At 55.1% G+C, this 20,202-nt stretch overlaps 6 protein-coding genes across 6 annotated transcripts; 4 read left to right on the top strand and 2 right to left on the bottom strand.

Annotated features, from left to right (window-relative positions):
• Positions 1-56: 56 nt before the first annotated feature.
• UMAG_06215 (TORC2 complex subunit TSC11) lies at positions 57-5,027 on the bottom strand (the record flags this gene model as incomplete). Its single annotated transcript, XM_011394272.1, has 1 exon — positions 57-5,027. The coding sequence occupies one exon, from the start codon at positions 5,025-5,027 to the stop codon at positions 57-59; it is 4,971 nt and encodes a 1,656-aa protein (XP_011392574.1).
• Positions 5,028-6,011: 984 nt separating this feature from the next.
• On the top strand, positions 6,012-8,225 carry UMAG_11230 (uncharacterized protein; the record flags this gene model as incomplete). Its single annotated transcript, XM_011394327.1, has 1 exon — positions 6,012-8,225. One exon carries the CDS (start codon positions 6,012-6,014, stop codon positions 8,223-8,225), a length of 2,214 nt encoding a protein of 737 aa, XP_011392629.1.
• A 414-nt stretch (positions 8,226-8,639) lies between these two features.
• Positions 8,640-10,190, top strand: UMAG_11231 (putative glutathione S-transferase/histidinol dehydrogenase bifunctional related protein; the record flags this gene model as incomplete). The annotated part of the gene is made up of 1 exon (XM_011394328.1): positions 8,640-10,190. The coding sequence occupies one exon, from the start codon at positions 8,640-8,642 to the stop codon at positions 10,188-10,190; it is 1,551 nt and encodes a 516-aa protein (XP_011392630.1).
• Positions 10,191-12,256: 2,066 nt separating this feature from the next.
• Positions 12,257-14,239, top strand: UMAG_11232 (putative actin; the record flags this gene model as incomplete). The annotated part of the gene is made up of 4 exons (XM_011394329.1): positions 12,257-12,263; positions 12,792-12,805; positions 12,985-13,018; positions 13,167-14,239. The coding sequence occupies 4 exons, from the start codon at positions 12,257-12,259 to the stop codon at positions 14,237-14,239; spliced, it is 1,128 nt and encodes a 375-aa protein (XP_011392631.1).
• A 2,361-nt stretch (positions 14,240-16,600) lies between these two features.
• UMAG_06218 (uncharacterized protein) lies at positions 16,601-17,725 on the top strand (the record flags this gene model as incomplete). Its single annotated transcript, XM_011394273.1, has 1 exon — positions 16,601-17,725. One exon carries the CDS (start codon positions 16,601-16,603, stop codon positions 17,723-17,725), a length of 1,125 nt encoding a protein of 374 aa, XP_011392575.1.
• Positions 17,726-18,240: 515 nt separating this feature from the next.
• UMAG_06219 (DNA repair protein RAD10) lies at positions 18,241-19,245 on the bottom strand (the record flags this gene model as incomplete). The annotated part of the gene is made up of 1 exon (XM_011394274.1): positions 18,241-19,245. The coding sequence occupies one exon, from the start codon at positions 19,243-19,245 to the stop codon at positions 18,241-18,243; it is 1,005 nt and encodes a 334-aa protein (XP_011392576.1).
• Positions 19,246-20,202: the final 957 nt, after the last annotated feature.

A 20,202-nucleotide genomic window follows, 5' to 3' on the forward strand; every position in this document is an offset into this window, starting at 1 on the left:
AAAGGCCAGATCGCATATCGGCCTGTGTTACAGAACAAGTGATCGCAGTGTGTGTGTTATACCTCCTCGACGCCGAATCCGATCACTCTCTTGGCCGGAGCAGCTACCACCTTTTCCGCTTGCATCGGCTCATGTCTTGCGTACCAGTGTCCCTTGAGCGTCGACGACCGCATGCTGGTTCCTCTGCCATTTCCAGACGCTGTCATGCGCCGATTCGCCCCTCCAAAACCGTGCCCGGGTTGTAACATCGGTTTGGTCCCTTCTTGTGAAGTATCGCTCGCCTCGTCATCCGACGACAGGTTGCTGGAAAGTCCTACCTCGTCCGCATCCTCATCATTTTGACTATCCTCGTCATCACCATACCTTGCCGTTCCGTTCCCTCTTCTCGCCTGAGTCAAGTGCGGCGGAGACGATTCTGAATCTCGATCTGAAACCGACTGCATAGACGAGTCATGACCCGCTAGAGCGCTCAAGCCATGCTGGGGCTGCTCCTTGTCTTGGCTTTGGCGTCCCAGTCCCCGTATCGTGGCATTTTCAAATCTTTCCGAAGTGTCCCTTGATCCGCTTGTCGTCAAGCACGGCGATCGGACGGCATTTGCCATGTCAGCTTCAGATGGGGATCGCATAGAATGCGCGGCCTGGAGATGCCTGGCCTGGATCAGCCTTTGTCTGCTGGCCCGGATTCCTTGGACCACATCTTCGTCCAAGCTAACGTCAAAGAGATCCCAGATATACCGTCTCACCGAGACGCGGAAATAAAAGTGGTTCATCAACTCCAAAGCTCTCGCCATCACCGACAAATCCTTGAACATGGCTTTGTGCTTGGCCTTGAGTCTGCTCAACGCTCGTGATGCATTAGCTGCCAGGATCGAGTTGCCAAGGTTAGCGATTGAAGTAATAATCTTATTCGCCACCAGCGTCTCGGGTGGTGCCAGCTCGAGGTAGCTCAGGTCCGGCACCTTGTTGACCTCCCAGCGAGCAATTGAGACCAGCCGATTGACGTCGTCAGGGATGCACAGTCCCATCGGTGCCCCCAGAGGCGTGCACACCGATTGCCATCCATAGTCCTGCAGCGCTTCGGCTCCCGAATTCGTCGATGCGATGAGTCCCAGCACGAAGAAGCACGTGCCACGAACCGACAACACCGCAGAGTTCTCGGCAATCTCGACAATCTGACTAACCAGATCTTCTGCTTCTAGAAATGGCAGTCCAAGCTCGTTGGCGCCGATATTGCCGACGGTCCACAGAATGCTCTTGAGCTTGTTGATAAGCTCGCTGTCCGAAGTTTCGCCGCCATGCTGACGGATGAAGTGCGCAAACTCAGCAAAGTGACCTTTCTGCTGAAGAATCCGACAGCCTTCTGGCGTTTTGGCCAGTTCACCGTAAAAATGAGGCGGTACCACACCGTCCTTTGCAGGGTCGACCGTGGCGGGCGGTGGAGGTGCAAAAGCGGACGTTGACGTTTGACCATTTGAGGCACCTGCACCACCGCCGTTGGTTGGTGATTTGCGGTAAATGCTGAAAAAGTCGGCAAGCATCACTTCGACCTCGACCATGTAACGCTGATTGCGCTCGTTGAACCATTCATCCATCTCGCGATCAATGTATTCGCCCTGCCAGAGATATCGGATTCCAACCGATGTCGATAGGAACTTGAGCAAGAGCGGATGGCCTAGCTCACCCAGGTGATCCAGAGTGGGCCGCATCGAGACGACTTTTTCGAGGATTTGAATCGAGGTACAGGCCTCCTCGACCACTTTGGTGGCGAGCTGACGCACATCAACCGACGGATCGTACAGCTGCGTGAGCAGCAGGTTGAGCGTCCAGTCGCTCTGCACCCTCGATCCAGTCTTGACATTGGCGGCCAAGGTCTGCTGTCGAATGAGCTCAGCCAGGTGCCGCGTTGCAAAGAGACGCACATCTCGATAGCTCGATGTGAGTGCCTTTGCGAGGATGATCCTCGAGTGGCCATCAATGCTGTAGTCCACGTTTTCGATGACCGCCTTGACAATATCGTCTCTGCTGCGCAGCGCGCAGAGATGGTACAAGGGAGTGAAGATCTTGAAGCGTTCCAGCAAGCGAATCCCTTCAGCCGACTGGGTCAGAATGCCGATCATCTCAAAGTAGCCTGAGGTGAGCGTCTCGTCCATTCGCTTGCGTGAGAGCAGAGGATCCGAGGTGGAGAGACCTGAGAGTGGATCGAGCTGATCCAGGCACTCGCGCACCTCGCGGAGCAAGCGATCTTCGCTCAAAACGCGTGCACCTTCAGGTGTCGCGGCGAGTGTGCTCAGCAGCAGACAGCCGAGCCGAACGAAGCGCCGGTTTGCGTTGAGTTTGCGTATGCTGGCGAAGCGAAGCGCAAATGGGTGGAAAAAAGCGAGAACACGTTTGAGCAGCTTTGAGCCCTTGACTACATCATCGAGCCTTTTCGCGTTGAGCAAGGGGCCTTCTAGCATCTCTGTAAGAGTCTCGAGATTCCATTTTGTGTGGTCTTTGGTGACGAGGACCTGGGTGTCGACCATCATGTTGCGGAATTGGACATCGTCGATCTGCATGCCCATGCGCATCTTGGTCTTTTCGACCTGCCTCTGGCCTCTGCGCATCGATTCTTCGATCGAGTTGGAGCGATCGCGCGCTGTACTTTGCGCGGTGCCGCTTAGGGCAGCTGCGCTGATCATGGCTTCGTGGTGCGCACGATGGCGATTGGCGCTGTCGATCGAGGCGAGCGCGCTAGCAGCTGCTTGCCTTTCGTCGCTCTTTTCGAGGTTGAAGTTGGCAGCAAGCGAAAAGAGGCGGGGCAGCGAATGGATGTTACCTCCCATGGAGGGTGGATGGACGCGTTTAGAGACTTGAAGCAACTCTCCCATGAGCATCGTCGCCTTTCTTGCCATTGTGGGAGCGTGCTCGATGACATGGATGAGGGCATCCACAAGACCTGATTCGAAAAAGACAACGAGGAGGAGTGCGAGGTAGTGATCCACGAGATTAAGCCTGCTGCGCGGCTGATCACCAAGTTCACCCAGACGTGTGATGGCTTGAGCTGCAGGTGGAGCGTCGGGGTCGAGTCTGGGCGAGGAGGAGGATGTCCTATGACTGCTCTCACGCTTACTTGCCGGATCCACTCGTCCGGTGGCGCCACGAACGTTGAAGAGGTCGTAGAGCATGTCGAGTAGAACGCTCTTGACGTCGAGCGTGTTGACACGTAGCGCCTGGACAAGCGATTTGATCGCACGCTTGTCGTCCATGCACAGATAGATGAGACCTGCCCAGGAGCGGAGGAGGACGGTGACGACGGAAGCGGTGGATCGCAGTAGAGCATCGTAGGTGATGGGTTTCTGCACCGGAGTCTCTGTGAAGCCCGAGAGGGCGATTTCGAGATCGACACCTGGACGCAGATGCTGACGAGTGCCAGGCATGTCAACGAGGTAGATGAAGACCTGGATCAAAGTGGGTGAGAATTCGGTGGCGCCCTCGGTGAGCGCCTGGAGAGTGGCCCTGAGGCCACCAGCTTTGATGAGCAGCCGAAGATCAAAGACGGCAAGCTCGGCGAGCGTTTCGAGGCAGATGTGACGGAGCCTGTCTTCGGAATGCTCTGCGACGGCAGCGAGAGCACGAATTACGCCGGGCGCCACGAGTTGCTGCAAGTCGAGGGCGAGACGATCAGGAGCTGTGGTGATGGATCGCAGTGCTGCCAGCTCCATGATGGCTCGTATGAGTTTGATGGCTTGCACCTTTTCGAGCTCAAAACGATTATCACGGATGAGGGTACGTGAGAGGTAAATGTCGAGGCCCTTTTCGCGACAGCGTGAGACGAGCGGCGAAAGTGGCTGTATGAGAGCGTGGCGGAGTAGGCGGTAGGTGGCAGCGCGCAACTCTTTGCCTGCTCGATCGCACAGATGAGGCATGGCAGCATCTACGAGGTGATCGAGGGGTAGTTCGTAGCGGACACGCGCATGTAGCTTGAGAATGTCGACGAGACGATTGATTTGGTCGATCTGGTGCTTGGCTTGATCGTCGAGACCCGTTGCGTTGCTGGGCGTACGTGCGTGTGAAGAGGCGCCGGAAGCTATGGCTGCTGCTCTGGAACGTGCAACGGTTCTGCGAGCCATACGTGGCAGCGCGAGATTCGAGCTGGGCGGCGAGACTGGATCAACGGTGGCGGTAGAAACGACAGCGGGGCCAGTTTGAACGGTTGGTGAGGACGTGTCGGCATTTTCTGAGAGAGTGGGCAGCATTGCGGGTGGAGGGATGGGAGATGGCGGGCGCAAGGAGCGAATGAGCATGAGAGCCAAAGATCGTGACGCGCGAGCATCCTCTACTTCGCGGTCGTGAGATCGGGCATGCTCTGCGTCGATGTGCTGCGCCGGCTGAGTCGAAGGGACAAAGTAACGATCGAAAAGCAGGGCGGATGGGCGAGGGGAGTGCGCAGGCGCAGAGACGGATGATGGCTGTGCACCGGCAAGAGAAAGCGGAGCATGTCCGTCCAGACCGATGCCGAGACCTCCAAAAGGCGCTGCAGCGCCAGGGGGGTGGAAGTGGGAGCCAAGATCATTGACATAGTTGGTGGAAGGTGGAGAGCCATTGCTGGGGTCGAGATGGGCGGTAAGGATGTCGTAGCTGGTGTTGCGAACGGGTTGATGGCTGGGACCGGACTGGGCACTGGCACTCTCAAACAATGGACGGCCCTCGAATCCGAGTGCAGACTGCTCAAGCCTGGATATGGTGGAAGCGGGAATGTTGCAGGCAGACTCTGAATCGGAGGCGGAGGGATTGGACGCCCAGGAAGGCGGCGAGGTGGTAGAGTGTGTTTGCTTCCATCGTTGGAGCTCGGCGGTGAGAGATGCGATTCTGAGGGTGGCCGAGTCGAGCTCAGACTCGATCTGCTTGCGAAGGTCTTGCTTTGCAGAGGAGGCGAGCTTTAGGTCAAAGACACTGAGCAAATTTTCGGCGCCATCCTTGATCTTGTTCTCGATATCGATCTGGTTCTGAAGGCGTTGCGCCTCTTGGTGCGGCTGAAGCGACTCCATCGTCAAGCGAGCGAGCAACAGCGCGATCACCGCCGGCAGCGATTTACAGCAAGAGCAGATTGACAGATGGAAGTCAAAGTGCTTGAGTCCATACGTGATTCCCTGAGTCGTCGAGGTTCGATGCCGGCCAAATCGCAAGAGCGCCAAGCGTTGCCTGGTGATGGGATCGAGTCGCGAGCTCTGACTCTGCAAAGTCGTGAATGGTTTGTCGTCGATACGACTGTGCCGACCAATGCTGCCGACGGCGATGATGGCGTAGTGAGCGAGGATCCGTGCCCAACCAACCACTCACGACAGTCGGTTGGTTGGTTGGTCGGTCTGTGCAACTCAACACGGGGACCCTTGAACTTGAGTATGCTTTTGGCCGGGGTAAAAGCGCCCTGACTGAGCTGCTCTCCACAATCGTGAATTCAGTGATTCAGAATTGTGTATCACGTGAATCGTGCGTGAATTCTCAGATTTCTGTCCGCTAATTTTGAAAGACGCACACAAAATCACGAGTCGTTAGTCACGTGAATCACGAATCGTGAATCTCGAATGTCGCAAGTCTGTGAGTGTTATGTCCCCAAAAGTTCGCACAAATTAAAGGCTGCCAAAATCACGAATCACGAATCGTGAATGAGTGAATCAGCAGGAAAAGTCACGAGTCGTGAGTGTGTGAGTCGGACTGTACCACGACTCACGACTCTGTGACTGTTCTGTGCAGTCACAGTGACGAGTACAGTAGTAAGTCTGTCTCGTGTCTGTAAGATAAAGCACGATTGGACCCTTTGCTGCTCGCCATCATCCAATCAACTCATTCACATTCGCATTCACATTTGCATTCACATTCGTGTTCGCAAACGCTTCTCAACATCTCCATCACGACAACATCCCATCACGACAACAACGACGACCGCATCGCATCCGACCTCTGTTGTTGTGTACGCAAATCCTACCGACTGGCATCTGTCAGCACACTCAGCGCGCCACGCTGACCAACGTATGCCGATGAGGTTTGCTCCGACATTCAACCGCCTCGTCGCGAGCAGCTGCTCACCCTGGCTTGCGGTGGCAGCCGCGTTTGTGCTGTCTGGGCTGGTGCAGTCGGCAGCATCCTCCTCATCCGATGAGGCAACTCATGATGGTCTTCGAAAGCTCACTGCTGCCAATTTTACTCTCGTCAACGATGGTGCATGGCTCATCGAATTCTTCTCGCCCGTTTGCGTCCACTGCAAGAAGTTCGGCGCTACCTGGTCGGAGCTCTCCCAAAATAAGGACTCGCTGCGCACCCAATATCCACAGGCACCCTTCACCCTCGCTCAAGTCGACTGTCTCGCCCAGTGGGACTTGTGCACGGAGCAGGGCGTCCAGTTCTTGCCTCGGCTTACCATCTACCAGGACGGCAAGCAGAATGCCGAGGAATACAAGGGAGACCGCAACTATCCCGAGATCTCGGCTTACATTGATAAGTTTGCCAGAGAATATCGTCAGAAGAAGGGCGTTGCTGACGTACCGCTTGTAGCGTCCACCAACTCCGACGCCACTTCAACAGCTATCGAGTCTTCCAATCCTGCTTCAGATAACGCTGCTTCCATTTCGGCTGCATTGCCATCCCCATCTCCGTCGTCATCCAGCGAGCCAGCTGCTGTTACCCCAAGTCCGGCATCCTCTTTGTCCTCCCTCGAGCCGATCCAGGAGATCTTGCCCGCAGGCCCCAACTCCAAAGGTCAGCTTCTGAGCTACGGCACTGCCCCCGTCCAAAACCAGCAAGAGCTTGCAGCATGGCTCGCCAAATCGTCCGGTCAGGGACCCAGCTTTGTCAAGTTTTTTGCTCCCTGGTGTCCACACTGCAAAGCCATGGCCGCCGCCTTTAAGCAACTTAGCCAATCGCTCAAAGGCAGGGTCAATGTGCTCGAGGTCGACTGTGAAGCTAACCACGCTCTCTGTGCCAGCTACAACATCCGCAGCTACCCTGTCCTTCGCCTGTACAATCAAGGCAACCTCAAGGAGTACACGGGCGGCAGGAATCACGATGCTATGCTTAAATGGGTGCTCAAAGCCGTCTCGAGCTCAGGACTCAAACCTGTCAGCTCGAGCACCGAGCTCGTGAGCCTTTCCAAGGAGAATGAGGTCATCTTTCTCTACCTTCACTCGCCAGGCACTCCCATCGACGAGGTCCACGCCGTCGAGACAGCTAGTCAAGCGCTCTTTGGCGCCCGAGCCCCCATCTTTGTTTCCTCCGAACCGTCCCTGCTCGATAGGTACTCGAGCTCTCTGGCGCAGGACCGTTCTACATCCGTTCCCGCCGAGTCTGGCCTGCTGGTGTTCAAGGATCATTCGATAGCCCAGCCCGTCTCGGTCCTCAACCCGTCCAGCTTGCGTGCATCCGATTCGGCTTCAGTAGAGGGCGTCTACTCGGAGCTGGCCACCTCCAAGATCGCCGCCTTCTTGTCTCGTGAGCAGTACTCGCTCGTCACGGAGCTCACAGCTGCCAACTTTGAGGAGATCGTGCGCAACCGGGACGACGCGCTCGTTGTGCTTGCTGCGCTATCCGATACCTATCATGGCTCGCATCAAGCTGACGTTTCTGCCCAAGGTATCGCGTTGAAAGAAGTCGAATTGTCGACGCTGCGCTCCGTTTCGCTCGAATGGAGGTTGAAACAGGCTTCAACGTCGGCTCGGCCGGTCGTGTTCGCATGGATCGACGCGGACCGTTGGAAATCGCCCCTCAAGAAGCTGTATAACATGGATGCTACCAAAGTACCTGCAGCTGTTTTGGTGGATGGCAACCAGTTGCTGTACTACGACCTGCCCTTCCGTTCTGGCTCTGGGGCGTCGGCCGTGAGTGCGCAACAATGGATTTCCAACGACATCTTTGATAGCATCACCGACGCCATCCAGGGCAAGACTCGACCGAAATCATCCCGGAGCCTTTTGCAGAAATCGGTTCGTGGTGCTGGCAACTACATGAACGCGTTTGTGGGGACATGCGTCGCGCACCCGATCGCTGCATTTGGATTTGTCTTTTTCATCATGGGCGCGCTGTTCTTCTATCTTAGCAAACAACCCTTCGGGCTCGAGCCCTGGGCTCGAGCTCGACGTTGCCTATCTACTCCAAGGTTTCGACGGTCAAGGCCGACTGAGACAAACATGCGGCTAGCACGCTGCCTGTCCATTCACGGTTGTCGTTGTCGAACATTTCTCTGCATTTTGTGATCGTGTTTTATTTGTTTGCAACGCTCCTGTCGCCTGTTCCCTTCACGCTCCGTGATTGTCGATTAGCAAGTCTGTTTTCACTTCGTTGAAGCAAGCATTTTTGGGTCGCACGACTTGTTGGCAGGGTATCCTTCTATTCTCGATCGCAGCCAGAGTGTGCTGCTCAAAGGACAAAGATTCGTGATTGCTTCTGGTAGGCGATTTGGGGTTTCAGTGTGAATAGTGAGTGTGAGGGTGGATACCGCGGATTTGCGGTCCAGGATCTTGTCGACTTGACAGGAGAAAATTTACGCGCGTGCGCGGAGAATCAGTTGAGTTGCTTGGTGGATTCTCACCGAGGTGGCTCTTACATGTCGTTCGTCATCCTCCACGCATACGCGTGGACTTCATCGATATCTCGAAGACGTTGTCAAGATGAGCGATGCTTGCCCATCCTCGGGGTTGGTGCTGCACCATCTGGAGCTCAGTCGATCAAATCGGATCCTATTCCTGCTCGAAGAGCTTCGCATCCCATATACTGTGAAACACTACAAGCGCGATCCTGTCACGCGGTTGGCTGGAGACGATCTGAAGCAGATTCATCCTCTCGGGCGATCACCCGTACTCACCGATGGAGACCTCACGATTATCGAGACGAATGCGATCATCGAGCATCTTATGCTTCACTACTACGATCCTACACGAGTAGCGCTAGGACCGAAACTGGGCGAAAAGACTCAGGATAGCATCGACGTCGCTGCGTGGATCCAGTTCTCAGAAGCTTCGATCATGCTCCATGCGATCCCGCTACTGTATGCGGTGCGCGCTGGAGCGACTACCCCAGACGCGTCAGGTGCAATGGACAAGATCGTTGCAAGGGGCTTGAAAGCTGATCTAGTGTACGTGGAGGAGCAGCTCGAGAGCAACGATGGCAGGTTGGTGAAAGGCTACGACTTGACAGCTGCGGACTGTGCGATGCTGTACAGTGTGGATATCACTGTGCATATCTTGGCCGCCATGAGCAAAGAGTGGAGCAGAAACTTGGGCATTTCGGTCGGAGCCAGGACAACCGAGTGGATCGAGAGGTGTTCGAAACGAGCTGCATTCCAAGCTGCGCTCAGCAAAGAAGGGTATGGAGGAAAACAGGACTGGCTGGCTCACTTCTTCAGTGGGTCTCTGTCCGTCGATGCGCTGCAGCCCAACAAGAGAAAGAGCGTCTTTCGACCATGCATCGACCTGCACGAAGGTGTAGTCAAGCAGATTGTCGGTGGTACACTAACCGACGAAACCGACTCTGCCACACTCAAGACCAACTTTGTCGCCACCCACAGCGCAGCGCACTTTGCCTCGCTGTACAAGCAACACAACCTCACAGGGGGTCACGTGATTAAGCTCGGTCCGAGAAATGACCAAGCAGCCAGTGCTGCCGTAGCTGCCTGGCCAAACGGATTGCACGTTGGAGGAGGGATTAACGCGGACAATGCTGCAGAGTGGCTGAGACGGGGAGCGGAGAAGGTGATCGTCACATCGTACCTATTCCCAGACTGCAAGTTCAGCCTGTCGCGATTGGAAGCGTTGAGTGGACAAGTGGGGAAAGAGAGGCTGGTGGTGGATGTCAGCTGTCGCAAGAAAGCCGATCGGTGGATTGTGGCCATGAACCGATGGCAGGATATGACGGATATGGAGGTGAACAAGCAAAGTTTGGACCTCTTAGCCGAGCATTGCAGCGAGTTTTTGATCCATGCGGCCGATGTCGAGGGGTTGTGCCAGGGGATCGATCAGGAGTTGGTGCAGAAGTTGGGCGAATGGGTCACCATCCCCACGACGTATGCGGGCGGTGCGAGACACTTGGGTGACCTGGAACTCGTCGATAAGTTGAGCGGCGGCAAGGTGGATCTGACGTTTGGAAGTGCATTGGACATCTTTGGCGGCAAGGGCGTCACGATGGACGACTTGATCAAGTGGAACTCTGACGCTCACAAGTAGGAAACGGTTACCACGAACGGGAACAAGCTTTGTCAATCAACTTTTCCAGGCCTCTTTGTTGTTGTCCAAACCGGAGCGTTGAGAACGCATTAGATCATGTTCACGCTCGTACAAGAGCTCAAGTCCGCACTGGACGCTGCATTGCTGCATCGCCACGATCGACGTTGGCGAATGATAGCAAACGAGGACATCCTCAACCTCGCCGCTAGACCGCACAGCACGCGGCGTACGGCGCGAAAAAAGCAATGTTAGATTCGATGGGGCTCGCATCTTGTAAATCAGAAACGACGGGCCGCGGTGATCGGCAAAACTCATCCTTGCTGTCAACTCATGCGGGAGCCAGCCCAATGCAGCGCAAATACATGACCTGTTCTTGACGAGACATCTGCAGACAAGACCGGCCACACGCTCAGCCAACAGATCGATGATGTATTGCATGTCTGGGCAATCACGAATGGGCGGGATTTGTTGCCCAGGCAAGAGACGCGCGCAAGTCAGCAAGGCAGGATCTAAGAGGAGACCAAGGGTTCAAGACATTGGAAGCGGTGCTGATCAAAACCAGTCGTGAGTATATGACATGGTCGGACTCTGGATCTGCATGTCAGGCTGCTTTTGCTTTGCTTTGCTTTCTCCATTTGCTTGCTCGTTTGTCGTCATCGGCTCAACAGAGGAGAGAATTATACCATCCTACCTTCTCCGGGGGACTTGCTACCCACTCGTGACTGTCTACGATCGAACTGGGCGAGGCAAGTCGCAAGTGTCGGGCAGAAGGGTCGGCGCACAGGCCACGTTTTAGAAGAAAGAGAACACAGCCGCTGCTCGCCCACGGCCAGGCAATCAATCACAAATAACGACCACCACTAATTTAATATTTAAAGCAGGACAAACGCAAGTTCTTCCCCGCCACCTTTGTCACTCTCCAAAGTCACATTCACTCGTGATTACTGATAGAATTTAGGATGTAAGTATAATATTTGCACGCAGCATTTGTATTCCTGAGAATACGAGGTGGTCTGAGCTCAAATCGATCAGATTTCAAATCGCAGCGAGGGGCCAACATGTGCAAAGTATTGAAATGTATCATGGAGTTGACTAGACTGAAAATGAAATTCCTCCTTTACTTCAACATCCCCTTTGTGTCCTTCAACTATTCAAATCTTGAATTTCAAGTCTTGAGTGCCAGGGTCGGCTAGAATGCGAAGAATCGGCGCGTAGTTTGTATTCAATCAGGGAGAGCGAGAATGTGCCTGGGCGGATCGATATTCGTTTGCGATCTTGACAGCCTGACGCGGATGCTGACGCAGTATGCTCGGCCATCCTCAGCCTGTGCGTGCGCCTAACTTATCTGTCTCCAAAGCGGCCAAACCGGATACGTGATTGTCGACGTTGAATCAGACGATCGAATCAAGGACTCGTGACTGTGTAAAGTAGGCTGTACAAAGCTGGAACTGCAGCGTGAATGCACAGTAGACGGTTCATTGCAACAAGTGACAAGAGCAAAGGGAACAAATAGTTGACGCAAGAACAGGTCACGCACACGCACACGCACATGCACACACGCACACGCACCGAACGCACAGCCTGAAACCAACTCGAATTCAACTGTCGCTTTGCCATTGCCTTGACGTTTTGCCTTGGCCGCCGCCTGGGCCAACCAAGACCAAAGCACCGCCCGTTTTGCTGGACAGAGTTAGCGCCATGCCATGCCATGCCTTGCCACGCCACGCCCACGACGCACAGCACCGCACAGCACCGCATCGTCCGTCGCAGAGTCTTCTTGATTCGATTCGCTTGGCCTGAGCCCCTCTCGCTGGCTGACTGGCTGACTGGCCGACTACCTTGGATTCGCTCCTTGCCCTTCTGCGCTTGTCTCCCCCCTTTTGGCTGTCGTCGCCTCCTATCAGCAAGTTACTCCTGTCCGCTTTGCCGACAGCCAATCTTTGCTTCGATCTCGTTGCCTCCCCCCCACCACTCCTTCGTTCTCGAACGTCTCTGTTTCTTTTTTCTTTTCTCTCTTCCTCTCCACCATCATCACCACCGTCACCAAAACCTAGTTCACAGTCATCATGGAGGGTGAGTATCTTGTCAATGCTCGCCATTCCATCCATTCATCGCATGTTATTGGTTGTCTTGCACCGCTCCACTTGGGCCCACTTGCTCTCACCAGCAGGTACGCGCTTGCATCCGCCACAACAGCCAAAATAGCTGCACACGACGTTGTCTATACTAATGGCGTTGTGCCACCGTCGCCGTTCTGCACCACCTGCTTTGCTAGTCATCGCCGAGGCTTAGTCAGTTCGACTCGCACAGCTCACGTTTGCGCAACGATCGCCACTTCGCTGCTTGCCGTCTCCGTTGGCAGAGACAGTGTCTCGTACATCAGCGCAATGAGGAAGCGGCCTCGGCAACGTAGCATTCGCATTCCAACGCGTTTGTAAACGTTGATTCGACAATAAAATCACTGTCACTGCAACGACAGCAGCTAGAAGGGATGGCTTTTTCGAGCGGACTGGCTACGATTGAAGCACAGATGTTGACTCTTTCCTTCTCTTTTGCTTTTGCTCTGGCTCTCTCGGCATTTTCGGTCCTTAAACACAATAGACGAAGTCGCTGCTGTAAGTAGCTCGATTTTGCACTGGTTTGCATGCGCAGTGGGCCACGAGTCGTGGCGCCGAGGAGCAAGGAAGCGCTCGCAGCAAGACTGACCTCAAGGGCCAAAGCTGACTCTGTTACATCGTCTGAACCCTCATGATACCCTCTATGATCCATTTTTGGCTTGGTTTTGGCTCAACAGCTCGTTATTGACAATGGTTCGGGAATGTGCAAAGGTAAGTTTCTCTCGTTTGGCGGTCCTGAAATCTTCACAGGAAGCAAAGCGATGCATTACTTTTCTGCTGCAAAAGCGCTCTGGCTTGGTTACAGTTTGCTGACGTTTTTGTGCTTGCGTCCCCCTTTCTGCTGTTTGCTTGCTCGCAGCCGGTTTCGCCGGTGATGACGCTCCCCGAGCCGTCTTCCCTTCGGTCGTCGGTCGTCCGCGTCACCAGGGCGTCATGGTTGGCATGGGCCAGAAGGACTCGTACGTCGGTGACGAGGCCCAGTCCAAGCGTGGTATTTTGACGCTCAAGTACCCCATCGAGCACGGTATTGTCACCAACTGGGACGACATGGAGAAGATCTGGCACCACACCTTCTACAACGAGCTGCGTGTTGCCCCTGAGGAGCACCCGGTGCTGCTCACCGAGGCCCCGCTGAACCCCAAGGCTAACCGTGAAAAGATGACGCAGATCCTCTTTGAGACGTTCAACGCCCCGGCCTTCTACGTCGCTATCCAGGCGGTGCTTTCGCTGTACGCTTCGGGTCGTACTACGGGTATTGTGCTCGACTCGGGTGACGGTGTTACGCACACTGTGCCCATCTACGAAGGTTACTCGCTGCCGCACTCGATTCTGCGTCTCGACTTGGCGGGTCGTGACTTGACCGAGTACCTTGCGCGCATCTTGACGGAGCGAGGCTACCCCTTCACCACCACTGCCGAGCGCGAAATTGTTCGTGACATCAAGGAGAAGCTCTGCTACGTCGCGCTCGACTTTGAGCAGGAGATGCTTACTGCTACGCAGTCGTCGGCGCTCGAGAAGTCGTACGAGCTTCCTGACGGACAGGTGATCACGATTGGCAATGAGCGATTCCGAACGCCCGAGGTGCTGTTCCAGCCTGCCTTCCTTGGCCTGGAAGCTGCGGGTATTCACGAGACGACGTACAACTCGATCATGAAGTGTGACTTGGACATCCGAAAGGACCTGTACGGTAACATTGTCATGTCTGGTGGTACGACCATGTACGCCGGTATCTCGGACCGTATGCAAAAGGAGATCACCGCGCTTGCCCCTAGCTCGATGAAGGTCAAGATTGTTGCTCCTCCCGAGCGAAAGTACTCGGTCTGGATCGGTGGATCGATTCTTGCTTCGCTGTCGACGTTCCAGCAGATGTGGATCTCGAAGCAGGAGTACGACGAGAGCGGACCTTCGATCGTGCACCGCAAGTGCTTCTAAACCGCTGGTCGCGTCTTTGCGCAAAGAGCGGCGGTGCTGCTGTGTGCGAATCTCAAGATTGTGGGCTAGCGGACGCGACGTTGCTGTGATTGTAGCTCATGCAAAACTTTTATCTCGCAACACTAGTTCGCACGACGAGTCAAGGCAGGCATGACGAGTGATGATTGGCATGGTTGTCGTCAGGAGAGAAGGTACACAAAGGCAAGGGCGACCGTCGCCTACGCATTTCTGTCTCCTATCTCTTGGAAAGGTACGGCTTGTCAAGGGGTTCGTAATGGCAAGATGGGTCGCCGCCTTGCGCATGCGTCTCGCCTTTCCTTTTCGTAAATGTAGGCTCAGTGGCAGCCGCCAAACAATGAAAGATATGATAACGAACGACGACCAAGATTGCTCGTATTTGAAATGGGTCGCCGCACGTGTGGAACAGAGGTGGTGTTTATGAGAAGCCAAGGATCCTGCATCCATCTGATTGCATTTGAGAGAGGTTGAAACAGGGCCAACGCAGGAGAGATGGTTGAGGAGGCGCAGGAGGATTGGCAGAGTGAGGTTGGTGATATTGACGAGATACGTATTCATGATTGATCCACTTGTTTGTTTCTGGCTGGCGCATACGCCGATGGTTGTGAACTGATTTGGGATCGAGATGGCCAACAGAATCGGTGATTGACGATTGTGATTGAATCGGCATATTCACGAATTGAGCCGAGAAGTCAGCCAGCGGTGAGGAGGCGGAAGAGCGGAGATGGAAAATTGACAGCGCATCTGCCAACTCATGACCGACGAATTCTTTGGCCTGGTGGACATACGCGCCCAACCTCGACTTTCTATCATCACACCTACGACTCGCATCGACATAGGGGATGCAGGGGTTGAGCTGCTCTAGTTAGATCGATGCATGCTTGTCTCTGCTTCCATCACGCTTGGCTTGTCAGCCAACCATGTGCCGTGTCTGTGTGTATGCGCTTGTGCAAGCTGGCTGTCCAAACCAACGCCAACGTCTTTACGTGGCTCTGCAAGATGGCGGCGGCAGCGGTCGGTTGCGAAAAGGGATGCCTGCCAAGCGCAGCACGCCTGATTCCTGAGGCGGACATGTACAACAGGAGACCTCTCACTTTTCTTGGCGACGACGGGCAAGAGCCGATCGATTACGCCGCCCAAGCGCTGGCGACGGCCAGATGGACTGTGACTGTGATTATACAGTACATTCACAGATTGTGCTTCACAAATCACGAATGTGATTCACGATTGTAACCGTATAAGAAACGCGCTTGAATACGGCGGCGACCCTCCAGCGACGGACACAAGAGAGGCGTGAGCAAGGAGAGAGAGCAGAAAGTGAACCAGAACTCGCGCTGGCTGCTCTGCATTCCAGCCTGGCTTGGCGCGTCTGCCCGTTTTTGGCATTTCACGACTTACGATTTGTCAGTCGTGGGTGTCAGCCGAGGCAGACACACACACACACACACACACACACACTGGATTTGGCGCGTCGCTGTCACCTTTTTCTGTCGCTTGACCGCCTGCATTCCGCTTGAAAGACGCGGGGTTCTTGGCTGCTGATACGTGCCGCAATGGTGAATGGTGGTGAATGTATGTAGGCGCATCGGTTTGCTGCTCACCTTGAGCGTCACCATTCATGATGGCACCATCACGAATGAGCGAGGCGGCTGACAGAGCGCCGAGAGCAAAGCAGCGTCGTGAATATCACAGACGCGAGCAACTGAAGCGACACTGAGACAGAACCAAACGCCTTCCCACGTCGGCGGTATTATTTTCGAATCGTGAATCGTGAATTGAATCGTGACTGTGTGTCACTCACCACTTTGGCACGCTCCTGCTAAGTGAGCGGAGCGAGTGCGAATGCGAGCGCGAGGCCAACTGACTGCGCTGCTCTCGTGTCTCTTGTCTCCCTCGCCAGACTCGTGCCTCGGCGCTTGGCTTGACAGCCGGTGAGCCAACTCACGACTCACACTGTGGCCCTCTGCGCTTTGATCGAGGTCCGCTTCCCTTTGCTACCCTTTCCTTCTTCCTCCATCCACCTCATCCCCATTCATACCTCCCTGTCTTCTCCCTTCCCCTCATTCAAACAACAAAACCCTTTCTTGGCTGGTCCATCCAAAGGTTTCACTCACACTCGACTCGTCTCTCGCAATTCGTACATATTCATCCATCTCGTACCTGTGCCTTGATCGTCGCTTCACCTTTTTCCATTCACTCACTCCCCCTCTCTTCTCAGATTGTCCTCCCAGTTGCCGTTTCCTCTGCTTCTACCTCGTCGTACAGTCTTGCTGCATTCAATTTTCTCTGGTAGATTCGCATCTCATACAGCATACACCGTTTGCACGTCAATCTCTTGCAACAATGAAGCTCCTCTCTCTTGTCGCCGCTACCCTTGCCCTGGTTGCTACCACCGCGTCCGCTGACCCCAGCGTTGAGGCTCTCAACCTCCCCGCCATGTCAAAACACCCCCTCTCCATGCAACGACGTGAAGCCATGCTCAACAAACGTCGCAGCCCCTCTGCCAAGCCTCGCATGGTTGTCAAGCGCCACGCAAAGCGTTCCAAGCGCACATGCAAGGCCAAGACCAGCCAGGCTGCTTCCAGTGCCGCTTCAAAGCCTGTCGGCGATGCCAAGTCAAACGCTCAACAGTCCAAGGTCAATTCGCAGAACCACACCCAGGCTCACGCCGACGCTGGCGCCTCTAGCCAGTCCAACTCTGACTCCAAGTCCAGCTCAAGCGCTAGCAGCCACTCCAACGCCAGCTCACAGTCGTCTTCTTCTGGCAAGAGCGACTCCAAGTCGAGCTCGTCGTCGTCATCATCGTCGTCGTCGGCAGCCTCGGGCTCGGGTCTCTTTGGCTTGAGCACAAACAACTGTGGTTCAAGTGGCGCCAACGACCAGCAGCCCAACGGATCGCAGAACTTCCTTAACTGCGGTCTCACTTCGGGCGGCTGGAACCCTCCGAAGCTGGGTCTGGACCAGATCAAGATCCTTTCTGGCCAACAAGCTGCCGACTCGGCTGTGTTTGCCCCCTGCAAACCTCTGCTTTGGGCGTTCCAGGCCGCCGAGAAGGCGCACGGCATCCCCGCCACTGTCCTCATGTCGTTTGCCATGCAAGAGTCCACCTGCAACCCCAATGTCACTGGCGGTAACGGTGAGCAAGGTCTCATGCAGATCACCCCGGACAAGTGCGGCGGGGCTCCCGGTGGAAACTGCAAGGATCCTTGGTTTAACGTCAACACGGGCGCAAAGTACTTTAAAGACACCTTGGACTCGTACGGTGGCAACCTCCTCCAGGCCATGGGCATGTACAACGGCTGGCAACCCGGCTTGACTGTCGAGAAGGCCACTGCTGCTAGATGGCAGGGCAACTGCTTTGCTCAGAACAACCTCGACTACCTGTATCAGATGCTCAACGGTTGGTTCCTCGGAAAAGCAAACACCTACGACATGGGCACTTACAAGAACCTTGCCGCCTGCAAGTAAACATAAGCTCGCGTCTTGGTCTTTTTTTTTTTACTTTCTTGGCTGTAATCCTTGCGCCTCGGACGCACGATCAAGTCTTCGATCCAAGTCTTGTAGCACCGGAAACGGAATCTCGTTACATTGGCTTTGTGCTTTGTTCACCCAGCCGTGCGCGCGCCCCCTCTTCGCACCCCTGCCTTTTGTGTTTTTCGCGTAGCGCTACCGGCTATCACTACGCTGAAGCACGGCACGCGGTTCGACTTGCGTTGGGCCGAGCCACACTTGACACTTTCATTCGTATTTGCTTCTTTTTACACCCGTCACTGCTTTTCTGCGCTTTTCGTTCGTGTCTGTCTCTGGCTCGATGTCGGATTCAAAAGACACGGTCTGTTTCTCTTGGCATTTGTGGATTCACGCTAGCCGTCTGAGTGCTCGATGCAAGATTGAAATCGAGTTTTCCAAGCAGGGTATGGTGCTAGTGTGCAGTGTGCAGTGTGCAGTGTGCAGTGGGAGGTGGGAGGTGGGTCGGTGGTGAACTACAGGTCGTGAGGAGGCGAATGGTGGGATAGGGATAACTGGATGGCCAAGAGGAGTTGATCGTGGTCATGGCCATCATCGTGGGGAGGGAGATTGTGTGTGTGTGGAATTGGGCGGGTGGAGGGGTGTGTGGGAGAAGAGGGGGGTGGGGGTATGGAGGATGAAAGCGTGTGCGAACGGGCGGGAGTGAAGGGGAGAGTGAAGACGTGGTTGAGGCGGGATGCTTTGCGGAGTGCGAAGCCGGGGCACATTGCGAGTTGGTGTACGTTTGCGTTGACGACGTTTTTCAGCGAGCCGAACGTGGACAAGAGCGTGATGACGTCGGTGCGGTTGATGCCGCGTACCTGTGTCAGGACGTTGGTGACTTGGCTCAGGTAGTCGTCACCGACGCGCTCCTTGATGGCATCCGGCGGTTTCAGCTCGAAGCTCTTATACGTCTCGAGGTAGCGCGCCGCTTCTTCGGCTGACCACGCAAGCATCAGTGTGAGCTTGTTGATCACACACGTTTTGGTGAGTTCCTTGATCGCCGCTTGGTGGTCCGTCACATCGCACAGCACCAGCAGGATCCGCAGCGTATACATGTGCGCCAGCTTTTGCACGCGCGTATGCACGTATTCTGGATGCAGCCGATGATACCGGATCGACAGAAACAGCACGCACGCCGACAGCCCCACCTGGTAATCCGGCACAATGTCCGCATACTCCCATCCAATGTTGCGCATGTGTTGCAGAACCGGATTCCCGCGTTGACAGTTGTTCACCAGAATCGTGTTGCCCGTCCGCGCAGCTCCGCGGATCAGCGGTCGCGGTCGAGGCTGCACCACCGTCGCACCGCTTGCACCGCTTGCACCGCTTGCACCGCTCGACGTCGAGCCATCCACGCCCGTAGACGAGTCCATCTCGCGTGCGACTGCTGAAGCAGGCTGAAATGACGACATCCTTCGCAACTCGCTGCGGCCTCCACTTGCTGATGCGCTCGTCGACGTGCTTGATGGTTCGTGCATCGGCCAACCTCAGAACCAGTGCGCGCTGTCACAGCAGCCTTGTCACAGCAGCCTCAACAGATGCAGCGCTCGCGTTGTAGAGAATCGAGCGCGTGCGACGTCAGACGATGCGATACGATGCAACGTCCAAGCCGAGCCACACACGCAGAGACGATGCGCAGATGCCAAGACAACACACAGAGTGTATAGAGCTGGTGCAGTATATGATTGACAAGGTTGGAATTGGCTGGAATTCGTACTAGACGCGACCGACGAGCTGGTAGATAGTAAGAGCGCAAACAGGGTCAGCCATTCTGCGAATCACCTCGGACAACGTAGCGCTACCACTCGAGCGCACTCGTGCGCGTTTTCGCATCCCATGCGACCAGATCAGAATTGCAGAAGAAGAATTGACTCGTCACCGGGAAGCATTCCCTTGGACTGTTGAGCTTGTGAATGTGAAATTTTGGTCATCACTTCGGCGAGATGAGGCGCAACGTGTGCATACATGCGTAAGTGCAAGCTCGAGTGGATCGCCGTATCGTTCAGCACGCGTACAAGTGAGAGAGGACACTTACGATTCGTCAGAGTAGCGCAACGAGCAAGAGCCCAAGATGCTCTTCACTACACTTGCGCGTGCTCACCCGTGAGAGCTGTGCTGTCGAGATGCGCGGTGCGGCTGACCAGTGTCAGAATCACGATCGCCTGTGCAATGTGTGAAGGGATCACATGAGCGAGACAGCTCGCTGATGATGGTCATAACGACAGTCGCACATCGACAGCGCAGCAGAGAGAGTCACGGGTGCTGAGTCAGGAGTCGTGAGTTGACGCGTGACTCGTGACTGTCAACCGTGAATCACTGAACTACTCGTCACTCTCGATCAGGCGCAATCATTCAATCCGAATCACGGATCACACGGATCCAGCCAAACGTGAAACCACGAATCACGAATCAAGCACCAAGCACCAAGCCCGAAG

The sequence above is a fragment of the Mycosarcoma maydis genome, chromosome 22 (genome assembly GCF_000328475.2).
Source record: "Mycosarcoma maydis chromosome 22, whole genome shotgun sequence".
NCBI lineage: Eukaryota > Fungi > Basidiomycota > Ustilaginomycetes > Ustilaginales > Mycosarcoma > Mycosarcoma maydis.